This window comes from Ciconia boyciana, chromosome 5 (genome assembly GCF_034638445.1).
Source record: "Ciconia boyciana chromosome 5, ASM3463844v1, whole genome shotgun sequence".
Taxonomy (NCBI): Eukaryota; Metazoa; Chordata; class Aves; order Ciconiiformes; family Ciconiidae; genus Ciconia; species Ciconia boyciana.
This window is the reverse complement of record NC_132938.1, coordinates 49,944,797-49,963,104: the sequence shown is the minus strand read 5'-3', so window position 1 is coordinate 49,963,104 and position 18,308 is coordinate 49,944,797. Positions and strand designations below refer to the sequence as shown.

Sequence of the window (18,308 nt, the reverse complement as noted above, 5' to 3'; positions counted from 1 at the left end):
GGTTTCGCTTCTTGCTCGTTTAACACCTTAGAAATATCAGGAATGTCAAGTCCCGTCTTTCCTGTTTTTTGTTGGCAGACTTCTTGAATGACTCTGTAAATTAGGAGTTTTCTCAGGCCTCAGAAAAATGGGTATGGTGTTTGTCTTTAGAAGGAGCTTCTGTCTGAGTGTCGTGAGTTAAATGGGGGAGTGGGGGGCGTGTTAGGAAATGGAGTTGATAGCCTGAATATAAGTTGCTCTTCAATTAGAATTCTCTTTCTTGGTCATAAGTTTTTGTTGACATTTGTTTGTTGGGTTTTGTTTTTTGTTTTTTGTTTTAATTTGAAAAGGAAGTTTTTTCTATTCTGGGTTTAATTTGTAATTTTCGTTTTGTCTTTCTTAATATGCTCTCAACATTTCTATATTTCTATGATGAGGGAAAAAAAAGGGAATAAAGCAGAACAAAGCTGTTAAAAGAATCCTTTTCTTCTGCTAGTCCAGAATTTATTTTAAATCCCTGATTTAGCATAGCATATGTTGTCTTCCACTACAAATCAGTTACTTTTTTACTGTGAAAGCAGAAAAATAACTTACGTGATTAACTTGGAGCCTGATGCTTTAAAAAAACCTGTGGATATCTTGCTAAATCATGGCAACCTGGTAACTGTTGATGCCCTGGTGTAGTGTGCCTCTCTCCAGGATAGCTTAATATGCTTTCTAAAACTGAAGACCATCTGTATAAATGTCGTTGTGAACGGGCTTTAAGTGTAATGTTATGAAAAGGAAGGATGATGGGCTGGTGTGTAAATCAGTGGAAACGCACAACTGATACTGGGTGTGAACTTGCTGGTTGAATGAAGAAATAGTGTAATTGAGAGTGAGCTCTGCTTTTGGACACAGTTGCTGTGTTGGAAGATGTGGAAGAAATTCCAGTTACACTTAAACATATGTGCATGTGTTTTTCCAGTTCTTCTATATAAACAAATAGTAAGTATGTGGGCAGATCAGTGGCTTCCAGATCATGCAAATTTATGGATTTTGGTGGAGCTGGGAAGGAAGATTGACAAAATTAATGCAGTGATATTTCCTTTGCATGTAAATGGCATTCTCAAAGCACTGACAACAAATAACTTAAAATGCAAGATTACATTTATCTTTAAAATATTTCATATGAATGAAAAAAAAACAAACTCAAGAGCATGAAGTTTACCCCTTAAGAGAGTTTTAGAGGAAATGGTTGAAGCAAGTATCTGGGGAAAAAAACCATAACTTAAACCTTAGCTGCATTGTGCCAGAGATATCTAGGCAGCCCTATGCTGGAAATGCTGACCACAGTTAACTTTAAGCTATGCCCAAACATATATCACAGTTGTTGAAGAGTTGAGGATCATTTTTCAGACCATCACTTAAGCAGCTATTTCCTGGGCGAACAGCTAGAGAACAGCAAATGGACCAGTCAGAAAGAAAAGAGCCAGTTCTCCTGGGGAAACTGGAACAGCAATGTCCTAAACATGAGAGCAGTCATTGATCAGAAATCAGAACGATGAATCAGAAATCAGAATCACCAATCAGAATGATGGCATTGTATTTTTTCTGCTGGACTGTGTAGCTAGGTTTTTGGGAGAAGAGTGATATTACTGGTTTTATTTTTTTGTGATTGGGGTGTGTGCAAATTACAGGAGCTTGGACAGTGAAGCCATTCAGTCAGTCACTGGCTGGACTCTTTAATGCCTCCTGTTAAATTTACTGCTTTTCAAGGTGTTTCCTTCCAAAGTCAAGTTAATCTTGACCTTTGATAAAATTCTTTGCTAGTGTTTTTTTCTCTTTTCTAGGTAAAGAAATTAAAAGCCTTTGATGGAGATGTATCAAAACTGTCTCAAGCTGATTCCTTCATGTATTTACTAATCCAGGTGCCAAAGTAAGGAGATAGTAGGTTTATTCTGTTCACGATAAATGTTCTCTTTTGGCTGTCAGTTCTGAACCTGTTTGTTTGTGTGCTCCAGCTATGCTCTTAGGATTGAAGCCATGGTGTTAGAGAGGGAGTTCTCACCCTCCTGTGCTTCTCTACAGGATGACATGAAAATTATAAGACGGGCAACAAAAGGTAATTAAGCATGTTGGGACATGCATAATACTCTTGTTTTTGTTAGCATGTTAATTAGTCTGCATTATGAAGACTAGAGCTTGAATTTCAGGTACCTTAGCTATTAAAAGGAAGCTAACTCCCCTCTGACAAATGCCATCAGGGCGTGCCTGGCGAATCTTTGCTTCCAAAATCAAAAATCTGGAGACTCTGGACACACTAGCAATGAGTTCATGACCAAAGCCTACAAGCAGTGTATCTGAAGCTGACAGAAGCAAAGGCGTCCATGGCCAAATTAGGATAAATTGTCTTTTGGGTACAGTTTGCTCATTCATGCATCACTGTCTCTCTGATTGAATGTGGTTGTTACACCTCTCTGCTCATTCTTTCAGAGATTCATAGAGAAAATCACTGCATAGTTTTGAAATTTCTCTATATGCTGTTGCTTTTTGAGGTGGCAGTATTGATGGGCTAAAATCTTTATTGTAGCGACTTAATACTATTGCTGTTCCTTTGTTTTCTGTTTTTGTTCTCTATGTTTCTCTACATTTCTCTTCTGTTCTCTACATTTCACAAGTTTTGAAATGCTGCATCTGGTTATTTGTAAGGTAATCTGGTGTCTTCTACTCTGCAGGAAAATAGTTAATTTCCTGGTTTCAGTTAAACATTAATGCTGACCTTTTCAAATGCCTTGAGTGCCTATTTGTCCCATTCCTCAATATGAAATTCCTATTTCATGCTGGCAAATTTTTTGACAAGCTACTAGAGCACTGTTTAGACTGCTTCTAGTGGTATAAAAGGGCACAGTAGTAAAAATATTCAACTTTGAACACCAGCACTGAGGATAGTCATTTTTAGTGAAAGGAAAGGGAGAAAAGCCTGGTGTGGTTTTTCCCACCAGTGAGGACTGAACTAGTCCTTTCCTGACTCAGAAAATTGTGCCTTAGCTTAGGCTGAGGTTTGGGTTTGGCATTTTATTGGGACCTCTTTCAATTGTTCTTTGTGTTTTGAGAAACAGACATATGTGAGGGAATATGTTATGTATAAAAGCAGCCGCGCCCTATTGTCCCTCATGTCCTTCACTCAGGACATCTGTGAACTGATGAATTAATTCCCTCCAGAGGAGATGCTTTAGTCTACAGCTCCTGCATCAGGCCAGTCATGCAAATCGGACTGACTGAGCTGCCCTGTTTTCAGTCCACTTGTCATGTGCTCTTCTTCATTTGGTCTTTTCACTTCAGGGTTTGTTGATAGCCTGCAGTTGTTTAGGAATTATGTCTGCTTTTCTATTCCTATCCCCTATGTTTCTTTCCTTGTAATTAAGCTGAGAGAATATTTACTTAAACTCTAATGCTGATAATCACTAAGGGTTAGGATGGTCTAAATAGCCTGATGGATTCTCGTCTAGTCTGCAAATGGATGTATCTCACAGTGACACTGAGCAGGCTCTTACTATGCAAAATCTTTAGAAGTTGCCTTCTTCTCTTGACCTTATGAGATTTGGTATTTTCTTCTGTATTCTCTCCTCTTTCTTCCTCCTTGCTTCCTCACCTATAGCTTGTTAGAGCAAAGGTTATTTAATTAGTTCTATGTTTTTAAGCTGCTAATACTGAAATCCAAAGATACTGTCTGCTTCCAGAACAATAGATTAGTGTATTGTGTTGAGCAGTTAAATGCAGGGTAAATTATAGAATGTGAACTTTGAAGCAAAATAGTTTTTTTAAAAGTATTTACACTGCAATCAAAAGGATTCCACCTTTTATTATGTTCATCTGTGTAAAATATTGTACCTTACATTAAAACCAGCTCACGTTATTTTTCTTGCCATATGGGCACTTGCAAGTTTGGAGTTACTTGATTTGCTGTGCCACTTGTGTAATGCTAATTTATTAACTCTTTACAGTTCTGAATTTCTGTAACTTATTTCTAAGGCAATCCCTCTGGTGACTTTAAGCACATGTTTTGTGTTCATATGTGGCTGGGTGAAAAGGTGTATGAATTCAGACAGAGCACTACTGTGCATTTTGCAAAAAATGGAAATATGTACAAAACAAGCTTCTGTGATGCAAAAGCTTTAAAGGGCAGTTTTGTTCCATTTGACTCCTTGCATCACACTGAATATAACTTTGTGCTAAATGATCTTTGATGTGACTGAAGTGAAATAAATGCTGCTCTGAGTTGGTGATCATACAGAAATAAAATGATGATTCATAGTGGGAGTGGGATAAGCAAGGAAAACTTAAACATTGCCTGTTATCTTTTGAGGCCTGATGGCTAAGTCTCCCCAAAAAAGAATAATTGTTCAAAAGCCCAATCCCAGCAGATGGCAAATGGATCCTGCAGGGTGCAGAACACTTGCCTCACACTGGAATTAGTAGGTGGTGAGGATACTTAACCACTTGCATGAGACACTTTGCATATTGCAGGATTAGGCCCCAAATGTTTTGTTAGCTGCTGGGGGTTGCCTTGGAAATACTACACTTGCTAAGCTAAAGTCTGAACATATACTTGAGGTTTGTCAACTGTGCTTGTGAATTTGAATTATATAGTACCATTTTTCCATTTTTTTCCCCCAACCTTTTCAGTTTGTTGTAGTTTCCTGTTAAAATAAAAGTTTTCACCTTTAAAAGCTTGAGATGAAGAGGAGTTTGGTAGCTGACTGTGTATATTTCTAAACAATTGTTAGACAGCAATTTTCTTGTTCCTTACAGAGTTAATGACTTGTGAGGAGCTGCATTCCATATTGCACTTGGTCCTTCAGGCTGGGAATATTATGAATGCGGTAAGTGACATCCAAAATGGAGATGGCTGATTGACCAAACTTCCTTGTTAGTACTGCAGTCCATTGATGTCATGCCTCAGCTGCATGCTTGTTTCTTTTTAGGGAGGTTATGCTGGCAATGCTGTTGGATTTAAACTGTCGTCACTGCTCAAGCTGGCGGACACAAAAGCAAACAAACCCGGGATGAGTCTGCTGCATTTTGTTGCTCTGGTATAGAAAAACTATTTTTTTGGTAATAAGCAACTGCTACAAATGTAGAGCCATAGATGATAGACAATAGAAGGGGCCATGTGCCTCAGAAAAAGCAGCTTTTCTACAGCTTTGATCCTAATCTTCACCTTTCTTCTCCTGCCACAAAAGTCACTAGTTTACCTATGTCTGGTCTTCCTATCCAGAAACCCACGGAAAACTTAAGGTTTTTTTATATCATGTAAAAGCTTGCCTTCATCTAACTTCCTCGTTGTAGCTTTTCTCTTATTGCCCTGAATTCTTACAGTGTGGAAGTGGCTTATTTTGATAAATATTCTTTCAATCTTCCTGTTGAATCTTTTGAGCAGCGTTTTTGGTAGAGTTTTGGGTTTTTTTTTCTTCTCCCTTGGTGACTGACATATATTTTTAAACGTGCTGCAGACATTTTTCAAGTTATTTTTCCTTCCTTTCAAACTTCTTGATTTTAGAAGGGAGAGAGTTTAAATGCTTCTATACATGACTTTGGTTATCTGTGTACAAACTGGCTTAACAGATTTCCAGTCAGTTAACAATAGGGTATTAATTGATGTTTGTGCAGGAAACATCGTATCTACTTGAACAATGGGCATCAGTAAATTGTTCTTTCCCTGACATTCCCTATTAATACATGTGGCTTGTGTTCACTCGCAGAAGCAGCTGTTATTGTACACTGCAAAATGGAAGCTGTTGTTTAAAGTTCCGGTTCTGATCCCCGCCTGTTGTTAAGGGGTGTCCTCTGCTCAGTTGTGTTAGGATTGAACGGGAAGAAAAACAGTGTAGGAGAGAAACCTTTAAGTGCCCTCCCAGAGGCTTTAGAACTGCTGGACTTAGGGACTTTGGCATGGTGGTAGAATGTTAATGGATTGTGTGTGTTTTGGTTTTGTTCTGTTTGTTTCAGGAAGCCCAAAAGAAAGATGCTGCTCTTCTCAACTTTTCAGAAAAGATCAGGGATGTTCATGATGCCGCCAGGTAAGTCAAAAGAAAACCGAGAACTTATGGTTAGACTGTGACTTGGAATTTTCTTATTTGTGAAGCAATGAAACTTATTCAGAGAAGTCTTGGCACAAAATGTGAGATCTTTACAAATGTTTACTATAGCTTTGAGGGCTTCATTTCCATTTGTTAGTAGAAGCATGCCTGCAATGTGCCTTCCGGTATGACGTTTTTTATGACATGATCTCCATAGGTTTTTGGTAGTTTTGTCTGTGTCAAATACATGTGCACGTATGTTACTTTTAAGGGAATGAACTAAAAGCATGTTACTGTTTTTCCTTAAACCAATTTTCATCTGTCTCTGAGCAGGCTACAATACTTTTCCAAATCTGGTACCAGGTACAGGTACTGGCCCTGGCTTCTGTTAGATGCTTTTTGACATTTCGTTTGCTTCTCCATTTCTGTCTTGGATGGAAGATCTGAAGGGTTTGGGGCTCTGTATTGTTTTCATCTTAAAATCTCTAGCTGCATAATTTTAAACTGAACCTGATTTGTACCTCAATAACTGTACTTGCTTTTGTGAGACAGTGTGATCTGAAACCCAAAACTGGAAGCTAGCAATGCTGGAGTTCTATTCCCAGTTTTGCTACTTCCTTGCTCCTGAGCTTTGGGCAATCTATTTACATTCTTTTCCCAGCTGTAAAATGGATCCAATCTCTTAGATCTGATGCAGGGTTAAGTAATGTCTGCAAAGGACTCTGAAATCTTCTGAGGGAAGGAGTGGCCATGGAGTTAATCAGAAAATTTTTGAGGGACCACCTGTGTGGCTCTCTGCCATCCAACCCACACACCTTTTTGTCAGTCTGCCATGTGGCCTGCTGGGGAATGTAGCTTCCCTCAGCATCCAAACCCCCTGGCAAACAGCAGGGGAACAGGCAGAATCCCAAATCTGGTGATATTTTTTCTAACCACTTTGTTCTTTGATCACATTTGTTAATGCTGAAAATCTTCTGTTGTAACTCATGCTGAAATCTATTCAGGGAATGCACTCTCTACAGGAAAATGAAACAAAATGAAATACATGTCTCACCATTGGGCATGAGGAAGATTTTTACTAGAGAAAACTGTCATGTACAAGTTGCTCATAAATCCTCCCAATTAGAGCATGTTAAAACAACTACCATTATGTTCTTTATTTTTTATTGTCTTGCCTTCTTTACTTGTAGGCCATCCTCTTCCTCCTTCACAGGCAGAAAAGTATAGCCTGTATTTTCTACTGCTTTTCTTATTTGCAAAACCACCCATGATCTGCTCAGAACAGGGAACTAACCTTTGCAGATGAAGTAACCAGAAAAAACCAGCACAGATTATATTCATCTATGTGTGCACTGACAAACTTATGCATGCTGTCACTATCTGCTGCCATGTGCACTTCAATCAATCTGCCACAAATTCTTCAGCTTTACTGTTTTAAAGTCATGCTGCTGGTGAAATGACCTTAGTTAGGAGCATGTGTACAGTAGTTAATTTTTATCAATTTGGAAACTGTAGTGCTTCAATTCCTAGGCAAAGCTCAGTTCTCTTGTGAAGTAAATGCCATAGGTTTAGAAGCATTTACCCTCAAAATGACTGAGAGATTTGGGTGGGAGTTCCTGTTGTATGGAACATGGGTCTCCCAGGATAAAGCTTAGATTACATCAGATCAGAGTTCTTTCCTGTGGTCTTCAATTTCTGAGTTACCTCTCCCCAGGAGCAGCTCTGCTGCTGGTATGTGGTAGAAGGATGAAGTGTTATAACTGCTGGGTTGAGACTGTGTAGGCTGCATTGCTGTGACTGCTTAGAAGAACGTAACATGCAATTTCATTATGCTAAATGCTACTGCCAAAACGGGTAGTCCTGGCTGACAGTCTCTTGTGACCCCCTTTTTGTGCCAGCTACTGCACTCGCACAGTCATGCAATCAGCTGTACCAAGCAAATGATCCATCTGGAAGCAAATTTGTTTCTTCCTTTTCCTAGGTTAATTTTCAGTACACAGATATGGCTGGCCGTCTAGAAAATGAGTGCAGGCACCAGGGAGAGAGAAGCAACACCTGGTCAGAGGCAGGGCAGCATTACCCTTTCTTGTGGGGAGGCTGGGTAGGACTGGCTGGAGTTAATCGTGAAACCACACCCCACGGGAATCCTTTTCAGGTTGCAAATAAGAAGAAATGTGCTTATATCTCTCTTAACTTTCAGTGTCTACTCTGGAAAGATTTCCTGAACAGGCAGGTCTTGTTTGATAGCCAGGTTGCACCTCATGTTAAACATCTATTTTTGAAGCATATTGTGGCTAACCTGTGGGCAACTCCTTCCCCCTCGATAAACATTCTCTGTATATGCTATTTTTGCTATTTTTAGGTTATCCATTGATAATGTAGAAGCAGAGCTCCACTCGCTGTCTTTCAAGGCAAGATCTGTTAAAGAGAGCATTCGGCGAGACCCAAAACTCTTTCACCAGATGGAAAGCTTTCTCCAGGTTTGTAGGATATCCGTGTTAATGTGTTCCTGTCACCTGAGTACAGGAGCATTCCTCAGCTCAATGTAATTTGTGTGGACATGTTAATAAACAGAAGTGGTGTTTTAATATTTGTACCCTATCAGTTGTACAAAGGTGTTCCAGCTACATGCTGTTTGTCAAGTAAGAGTGTTGGAAGGACTGTGTTTTTTACAGGGAGGGATATTGAGTGTACATTGCCTGAGGCTTGTTGGGCAAGCGTGTTTAATGCCTGTGAAATGACTGATGAAGATCAGTGGTTAAAATATAAGACAATTTGGATTGGTCTCTGGTTTTGTACTTCACAGTATATATAATCCAAAATATGTTATGTTGTACTGGAGCATGTCAGTTTTAGCTGAGGCTGTGCTATGCATATGAATCTGATTGTTGGGTGACTGAAGAGATATTGTTAGAAGCTGGAAGGTTAAGGGACTGTTTTCTCTACTAATTTGCCCTTAGCACAGAGTGTGTTATTCTGAGCCATACCATCTCCGTTTCTTTTTTAGTATTGCAGTGACTTTATAGACACGAATGTGCATAGCACTTAACTTTGAAGCAGAGTTCTTGGTATCTTCTGGGTACGTGGTGATGCCTGGAGAAATATGTGTTATACTTCAATTAAATGATTTTTCTGTTTCATGCCATAGATAATTATTAAAAGTAAGAAAGCAGGTGTTGATCTGGAACTTAACCCGCCCTGACTATCAACTTGCAAATGTAGTTAATAGTCCCTGCAGTTTTTCAGGAGATGAGAAGCTGATGAAGAAAGGGGCGGGTTAAGATTGAAATACCTGTCCTCATTCACTCTGAATTATTGGCTCTTATCCATTGCACCCAGATTCTTTAATGTTATGTTCTAACATGTTTGGGATTTTTTTAAAATTTAATAGCTGGTTTTATGTAACACTACAACCTTGTTTAGGCCACATTCCAAAAGAAATGTTGGGAAAAAAATCATTTTACAAATGCATACCTCACATAAACACTTCCGGTTTTTGTTTCTAAATTACAGGTGATAACCAAGCTGATTTAAAAGTCAGCTTTCATTATCTCATCCTCATGAATAAATTACTGAAATATGTGGGAGGAACTAATTTTCTATGTATGCTTTTATCAATTGTCCAGCTTATCTTCAATCCATCCTTTTATTGGGTGCCTTTTTTTTTTTTTTTTTTTTTAAAGACTAACAAGTAAGATTTGTTCCTACCCTACTGGCATAATTTGCCAAGTAACTTTGTGGCAGCAGGGTTGGCTTAAATGGTCACCAGTGCCTCCAGCTGCCTATTCCCACCCTGGTGCTGCAGTATCATAAGTATTTAGGTGATCGTGAGTTAGACAGTGTCAGAGAAGAGATTTGTCTGAAAATTAACTTTTCTTCCGAGGTTACTTTGAGCCACATGTCGTCTCAGATCTGGGATTGTGCAAGGATGGGAGTGAACGGCTGATGATGCAGATAGGGGAGACAGAGGGGCAACTGCTGAAAGTGTTTTAAGCAGTTATGCTACTCAAAGTCAAACCACAGCCGTTATTCTCTTCCTCCTGAGAAATCCACTGATCTGCTCCAACCCTGTCTGTATAGCTCTACACTTATGATTCAAAGTGCTACTTCATGGGGACGTTTTCTGGATGTCTTAAAATATACATATTTCCAGTGGTTTATTACCTTTCTGGCATGAAAAGCTTTTTTATTGTGGTCTAGGGTCAACTTAGGAAGGAGTTGCTTCTGTGATGTATATCAATTAATTTATCCACGTTTTTTTGGGAAAAGAAGGGAGGAGGAATTAATCCCTTTATGCTTAGTTGGAAGTGGCAGGGAAAATGGGAAGATAAGGCATGTGGAGGTTTCAAGGGACTCCAAAGTGGTCTGTCACTGTCCTGGGCTCTGTAACAGCTCCTAGGCTGGAACATGAATTTTGTAAGTTCCTAATATGTACATGACCTGTTGTGACTTCAGTTTTTCTGTCTGGTTTATGCTGTAATATGTTTTTTGCTACAGTTTGCTATAAGACATCTAAAGGAGCTTGAACACCAGAAACGAGAATTACAAAAGGAGGGAAATGCTCTCATTGACTTTTTCTGTGAAGACAAAGAAACTATGAAGTTGGATGAATGTTTCCAGATATTTAGGGACTTCTGCATAAGATTCAACAAGGCTGTTAAGGTAAGAGCACTGAATGAGATTCTCATGCATTTGAAATAGATCACATGAATTAGGGTTTTTTTTCTGCTTAAGGGACATTTTATTTGGTGGTATTTGATATATTTGCTCAAATGGCTACAGCAAACTGCACTCTTGTAGGCATTCCTTGCCGGAAGCCAGGTGGGAAATGGTCATTCTGCCCAGCCCTGTGTCCAGTCCTGCTGCTCTGCATCTTCTGCGGCAGGCCGACTGGACCATAGAGGGGATATGTCAGGGTAGCCTATCGGCCTGCTTGTGAGCGAGCTCCTTCCTTCTCTTTTGGTGAGGAGGTTGGTGATTGCTAAGCTGAGCACTGAAACAGATTGCGCAGACTTCCTGACTAGTGCTCGCTGTTCAGGCCCTGGACTGGTAATGTTAGATCTCTGGAAAGGCCTTGAGATGTGGCACCACATTACATGGACATGCCAGCCTGACTAATAGCTCAGGCTCTTTGCTGCACTCCCTTACGTGACTAGACACACTTTGCCAAGTAAACTAAGGACTGTGTCTTCTACTTTGTTCTTTCAAATGCTTTTTGTTGGTGAAAACTCAAGAAATTGAACAGGCCTACAGTACAAAGATACTTCATCCCCAGTGTGACCATTGATTTGCTAAGTACCCTGAATTGGTCCCAAATAATTCAAGAAGTATACTAAGATGAAGGAGCAGTATTGGCATTGGTTACAGTTTTGGTTCAGCAAAGTCTGCCTATTGTTACAAATATTTTTTACACCTTTATAAATAGCATGAATTAGATGGATCCACACATGATTTCTTTATTTTTCTGCCTTATGCAATCTGCATTTGACAGCACTTCGTATAAGAGCTTTAGTTCAGGAAAGAGAGAACAATCTGGATATAGAGCAAGCTGACAGGATGCTCAGCTAACATGCCTGTTGTACCATTGATTTACCTACCTTTTACCACCCAAGATAGCATGCAGTTATGCATGTGTGTGAACATTATACAAATATATAAACCCAAATGGTGGTAACTATTGTACACATTTTAGTGAGAGGTGACTTCATGCATACATGTTCAGTTATTTGGGATTAGGGATTTAAATTCATAGTCACACGTTACAAGTGGTTGTTGGATGGCTATTACTTTGAGGTCCAATGGGGGTCTTCCTTCCTCTCTCTGGAGTAAGTAGTTACACTCTAAAAATGACAAATTAGTCTCTTATTTGCAAATATTGAGGAGATTTATTTACTAGGTATTTTGTGGGGATTAACCTCTGTCCCTAAAAAATTAACAGAACAATTCAGAATAAAGGTTGCAGTTCTGACAAATGAATGTCACGTGTGGACAGCACAGCCAGCAGTCTAAAAAGATGGCTCATACCACAATGGCCATGTGCACATATTTCAAATGTTTAAACATTTTTTGCAATTTTTTAACATGTCTATGTGTGCTTAAAATAGATTTTTCATTTGAATAAAATCTCCTGAAACATGTTTTGGGTGAGGTTAAAATGTTCTGTGTCTAATATGGAATATGATAATAATATCTACAACTATTTTTAACCATTTCTCTTTACAATGGCATATTTAACGTTGAGCTTTAGCATTTGGCAAGAATCCATTCTGTAATTCCATACCTGTGATAGAAAGCTCCCTGCCACAGACATTTTTCCTGAAATGCAAATTTTTTTCTTTTTCCTTTCTTAGCTGTTCAGGCTTCTTAAGTCTCTAATGCATCTTATCTTTCAGAGCCCAGTGTAGTCTTAAATCCACTTTAAGAGGTGTAGATTAACCCATTCATCAAAAAGAGCTTCAGCATTAGGCTTTTGCTTACTGAAAGCTTTCAGGCAACTTTTTCTAGTTGTGCAGCTCTTCTGTTGTCACAACAATGGGAAGATCAAACTAGACAGTGCTTCAGACAAATATAGGTGTGTGTTTTTTAAACTGTGTCATTGCTCGAACAGATTTAACAACGTGCTGGAAAATTACATAATTTTTGAATCCTTTGTCAAGACTAGCCTCCCCCTTCTTTCTTTTGCTTCAGCTGTACTGGCTTTAGAAAACCAGGTTCTCCATTTCAGAAAATAACCTGGAAAGTTCACCCGAAGGTTCAGCTAGATTAAATCTGAAGCCTAGAGGTGACAGTTAAAATGTATATACTTGCAGTAATCCACTGCTAATGATTTTAGTAGCAAGGTGTTACTGTGTTGTCTTTCAAACACAAACTACCTCTTCCTATGGCTTCCTGAACCAAAACCCATCAGCCTAGCTGCCAGAATCTCCAGCCTGCCCTGGGCAACTTCTGTGCAATAGTTGGCGGTTTCTGAAGCCAACAGTGAATATGAGATCCAAAACTGGAATGGAGCATTGATTAATGGTCCTTGAGTGGTGTCGGTTGATGTCTAATTAATGATTGTGAGGCGTTGTGTAAACTTTTCTATTTGCTTTCATATGCAATTAAGTAATGTCTTTTCACAAAATTTCCAATCGGTAATGTTCGAGTCAGAGGTAAGTAGCACCCCGCAGAAACTGCACTTGCTGAGGAACAGTTGCAATTGTAGTAAGGGAGGATGGAAGGAACATGTTGGCTGTGTGCTCGTTAGACAAGTTTGTCTTAAAATATGAATGTAGTGATCAGGTAGAGGTCTACTCACCTGATAAAACTGCCAGCTTTAAACATAGTGGGGACTTGAAGCTCTCCATCTTATAGCAGGAACTCTTTGGCTGGACTTGGCATCTACTTGGGTTTGATAGGTCACGTTCTTGGTCTCTGCGGGGACTTGTGCATTTTTTTCTTATGCTGACTAGACTGATGTGTTGCCAGCATTAGTTATGCAGGGAACTGCTCTCTATACGGTTAATGGTTGCAGGCTGTGGTTGCCATGGTGATTTCGTGTGTGTATGTATTGGGGGCTGGGGGAGGGTGATAGCAGAGTAGGAGCTAACTTCGATGGGAAGAAATAAAGGGAAAGATAAAGGAGTGTGACTTGTTCTCATGCATAGGACACTGTTCTCTGAGACATGTATTTATGCTTTTCCTCATCAGGAAAATAGGGAACGAGAGATCCAGGAACTTCATAGTCTGCAAAGGCAAAAGGAGCTGGAGGAGAAGCGTCGATCCTGGGCAGCTGGAGAGCTTGGGAGCTTTGGGCGGAGCAGCAGTGAAAATGATGTGGAGATGTTGGCCAAAAAAGGACTTGAAGAATTTCTTCCCTTCTTGCAGCAGAGACCTCAAAGCCCTTCGTACAGAAACCCCAATTCTAGACGCTCTCGACTTTCTTTGGGGATTACTGCAGACAGGGAGTTGCAGAGTTTCCTGGAAATCTCAAAAGACGAGGATCCAAACAAGTTTAACAGCCTTCCCCGTGCAAACACCCGACAAGCAAGACCAAACGTAGCCTGGACTGAATCCAAAGAAACAAGAGATCTCAACTTAAATACCTTGCACTTACACCAACAGTCTGAAACCAAAGTTAAAAGTGGTGGCCTACTGCAGGTGCCTCCAGCTCAGCCCAGTCACTTCAGTGGCTCAACCGGTCCTGGTGCCCGTTACTCACAGAGAAGCACCGACTACAACATGCACGCTTCCAATATGGCCTGCGAGGAGTCCACAGATATAAATGCTCTAGCCCTTGCAATTGAGGAGCGTGAACTTGTTAAAGGATTACGTAAGTTTGATATTCAAGGAGCAAAGCCTGCAGAGGATACACCTGTAATATATTTAGAGGATGCTGGTGGAACAGACTTGGAGACCCTAGATGATCTAAGCTTTCATTCCCTTAGCACTGCCGATGACGACCTGCCTCCAGCTTGCAGAAGTTCCAGAGAGGCCCACAGCCATAAAGCCAAGGCAGTGGGTTGCAAGAGTGAAGCTTCAGAGCCCAGCAGCAGCAGCCCCATGTCTATGGATACAAGTGCTTCAGGAAGTAGGGAAGATGGACCAGTGTTCTACGTGTCAGATACGACGACTGATTGTTCTTTGACGTTGGACTCTGAAGAGGGAAATGATTTTAAATCAGCAGGCAATGAAATAAGAAGTGAGGCTGGCAAAGCACGCTCTTCTGGGAATGATGCTCAATACAAGGCTAGAACATTCTTCTCAAATCTGAATTCTGCTTCTGCCAAGGATCTGTCTCTTCACACTTCCGCAAATGATAAGGATGATGCCAATAGCAAGCACGCCCTTCCTAAAGAAAAGCCCATAAAAAACAAAGACCCAGCAGGACCAAAGAGAAACTCTCTAAAAGATAGATCTCCAAGCTCCTCAAAATCCAGTGGCACTCGCCCTAGCCACACAGCTCCTTCCAGACCTGTAAGAACTTTGAATGCCTCTGAGAATGAAAGTATGAGGAAAGTGGTACCTATTTCTCGGTCAAACAGAGCACCAAGCAGCGTGAAAAAGCCGGAAGCCAAGCCGGCACTTCGTGAAACTAGTACAGTGGAAAGTCGGCTGTCTCGTCGCAGCTCTGTCCGAGGCACAACAGACACACTGCCAAGAAGTCCTTACAGGCATAGCATGTCGGTAGAAGAGCCAAGGTTACAAAGGGGCACTGTCACCTCGAGCAGTGCTTATTTTGAGAGGGACAGAGTCTCTCTCAAGAAGCCAAGCTCTAAACCTGTTAGGAGTAATGTCAAATCAAAGATAGACGAAATGAAGATGTGTCGCTCCAGTGTAAAACCCCAGACCCCTACAGATGATACCAAGGTTGCCACAGTCAGTGTTCCCAGAACACCATCTGCTGTCCCAAACTTTGCGAGGAATACAGTGGCTTCTTCTTCAAAGCGTGCAAAAGTGGATCTATCTAGCTCGTCCAAACCTCCAACCATCACAAGGTCTGTGTCCCAGAGGCTGCCTAAAGCGAAGCCAGCAGTGACCTCTGATGATCCGAGTCCAAAGGAGAACAGTGTGAGTACCTTAAAGAGAGCAAGTAGTGCCAGAGTGGTTGGAAGAAGTATCCTGCAGGGAGAAGGTGTCAGCACTAAAGTAGAGCCTGCACCAAAGGAGCAAGGAACAGTGGAAAAGGCCTCTCTTAAACTGAAAGATGCAAACCGGACCACAATTGGTAAAATATTGAAGCCGTTACTGAAATAAGGGAGAGGGTTTTTTTGGATCTTGGAATGTGAACACTTGTTCAAGCACTGGATGTCTGTGTCGTGAAATTCCTTAAAACAGTAACATTGCCGATAAGCAACATCATGCGCTCATTAAAGTACGGCACACCGTTGGAAAAGGGCAAGTAGTTGTGTTCTGGTCTAAATCCTTTTTTATGAATTTGAATGTATTTGAAGCTACTGTGATGGAATGCAAGCGTAACAGCAAATCTTTGTGTATTTGTTATACAGAAGGTCACCAAAAGCCAAAAAGTTTTAAGAAGTTAAACTACAAGATGAAATGCTTTGTGACAGAAAACATGGATAAAGGCCAGTTTTTGTGTACACAAGATTATTCCTAAGAGTCAAGCCTTTGTGCTGGTTGGTTCCGTATTCAATGTCAAAGTGAATCCTGTGGAACAGTACTGAAAACGAACTTAGGTGATTGTGCTTTCCGTTGCTTTCAATTCCTTGGATTCAGGAACTCTTTTTGCCTGTTGCAAAGTCCATTGCTGGCAATTGGACAGACTGGGAACTGCTGGCCAAAAAATAGTAAAACGAGACATTTGCTGTTTGTGGCTGTCTTTTAACCTCCCTGAAGATTTATAGCATGTTTTATGAATGTGTATGTGTGTCTGGAGAAGGCTTTCTGCTGGGCAGGAGGCTTATTCTCCAAGAATGTGGCAGCATTGTCTTGCATGCACAAGTAGATACGGCTGGTGCTGCATCGAGTAGCACGGCTGGAGGCTGTGCCTGTTGGAAGGGCCATCAGTAACCATTGGGATGATGACTACTCCTGACTCGTTTTGGTCACAAGCAAACTTGCCAGCTTTTGGTCATACAGAAGTGCCATATATTTGTGATACATATCAAGGATGTTTGCAGTTCAACTCTTGAAGGCTGCGATGTAGTGCCGAGCACTTTCTTACCATTCCATGTTTCCACTGGTTTATCTACTACCAAATTACTTGAATGTTGCAATGGCACTGAATGAGCCATTAGTTTCCCTGCCGCCGCCTCCTCCTCCTCCTCCTCTTCTCCCTCTCCTTGTCAACATGAATATTTAGCATGAAACACAGAGCTTACGCATGACAATGTTTTTGTAGACTTCCTTGGTTGCTTCAAATGTGGTTTTTAATGTTTAAAGACTCTAAAGGGTGAATTAAACTAGTATTTGATAAGCTTTTTACAAAATAAACACACCTCTTTTTTTCCTGCAGATACAAATTTTAACTCCTGTCAGACTAAGGTACAGAGAATGAGGGAAAACTTGTTCAGCATGCTGTGCATCTTCCCAAGAGAAATATATGTAGGTGGGGAAACTGATAGCTGTTCTCCTAAGCATCTTATTTAAAGAGTTGCCTTTTTATTCACTTATGAATGAAGCCTCATTTAAGAATAAAATAAAAAAGAAAAAGAAAATCTCTTCAGACAAGTGGCATTGACTTACTAGTGGTAAATGTGTTTGTCTGCTCTATCCCTCAGTGCTGGGAGAGCGTAATTCAATGAGAATGAGCCATTTAATTGCTCGCATGCTTCTCATGGGCTCGTATCAGGGACAGCTAGCTTTGTGTTTTGAATTTGGCAAGGGGCCTTTAGCTCTTCCCACGTACCAGCAAATCTCGATGCAGACATCATACCCAAACACCATAAAGTATTGCACAGGGCCTCTTGTGTGAGTCTGTCCCACAAGGAGAATTTATATAGCCCAGTTTTTGGCAAGGGCGAATTTTTGCTTGAAACCCTATAAGCTTTTTGGATGCTGCCTCCCTTGTGGGTTAGATACAAAAGCATCTCCCTTCTTATTTGTACCTGTGTGTATGTATGCACATCTGCAAGAGCAGATGATTGACTTTTTTCCTTTTTTAAAAAAAAAACAACAAAAAATTTTATTGGTAGCAAGCTTGAAAAATAATTTAAATGTGTTTGGAATATGTAAATAAATTTCTATAAACCTGTGTAAAAGAAAACTGAATGTATTTAATGGAACATTTATACATTTCGGAGTAACTCGGTAGTTTAATAAAGTTCCCATTTACTGGGTATGAGTTTTGTACTTTCTCCTTCCTGTTATACTCTTGGCTTTGGTCCTGGAGATCTCAAGCAACTGGAGTCTGGGTGTAGGGGACTGTGGGAAGGTCCCAAAAGGAAGGACTTGACAGCAGAAATCCTGGTGTTTAAAATGCTAGGGTTGCTTTTATACCACGACAAGCAATTTCACTTCAGTTTCTGAACGTTTCTGAGGCGGGACTTTCTGCACAGGTTTGGGTATAACATGGAAGGCATTAAATGGTAGATGCAGCACTTTGTGTACACTCTGTACGTTGTGGCCAAGACATTTAAATGTTCATGGCACTAACAAGTCTGGATCTGTCGCTGTCGTCATGCCTTTCAGCTTAGCACACTTTATTGAGAAATCCTGGTTTACAACTCCCAGGACTTTGGAAAGAAAGAATAGCCTGTTTTGCAGGAGCAGGTGGTGACTTTTACATTGCAATTCTGAATTTTTACATTTCATCCCATTCTCCCATTA

At 40.4% G+C, this 18,308-nt stretch overlaps 1 protein-coding gene across 3 annotated transcripts in view; it reads left to right on the top strand.

The window, feature by feature from the left end:
- The window catches only part of FHDC1 (FH2 domain containing 1), a 37,572-nt gene extending 19,769 nt beyond the window's left edge, over positions 1-17,803 (top strand). For all 3 annotated transcript variants that reach the window (XM_072862970.1, XM_072862971.1, XM_072862972.1), the window contains 8 exons: positions 1,812-1,897; positions 1,983-2,083; positions 4,774-4,844; positions 4,947-5,054; positions 5,971-6,041; positions 8,404-8,521; positions 10,539-10,703; positions 13,731-17,803. In XM_072862970.1, coding sequence (XP_072719071.1) covers positions 1,812-1,897; positions 1,983-2,083; positions 4,774-4,844; positions 4,947-5,054; positions 5,971-6,041; positions 8,404-8,521; positions 10,539-10,703; positions 13,731-15,776 — 2,766 coding nt within the window. In that variant the 3' untranslated portion in view covers positions 15,777-17,803. The remainder of the gene's footprint in view (positions 1-1,811; positions 1,898-1,982; positions 2,084-4,773; positions 4,845-4,946; positions 5,055-5,970; positions 6,042-8,403; positions 8,522-10,538; positions 10,704-13,730) is intronic.
- Positions 17,804-18,308: the final 505 nt, after the last annotated feature.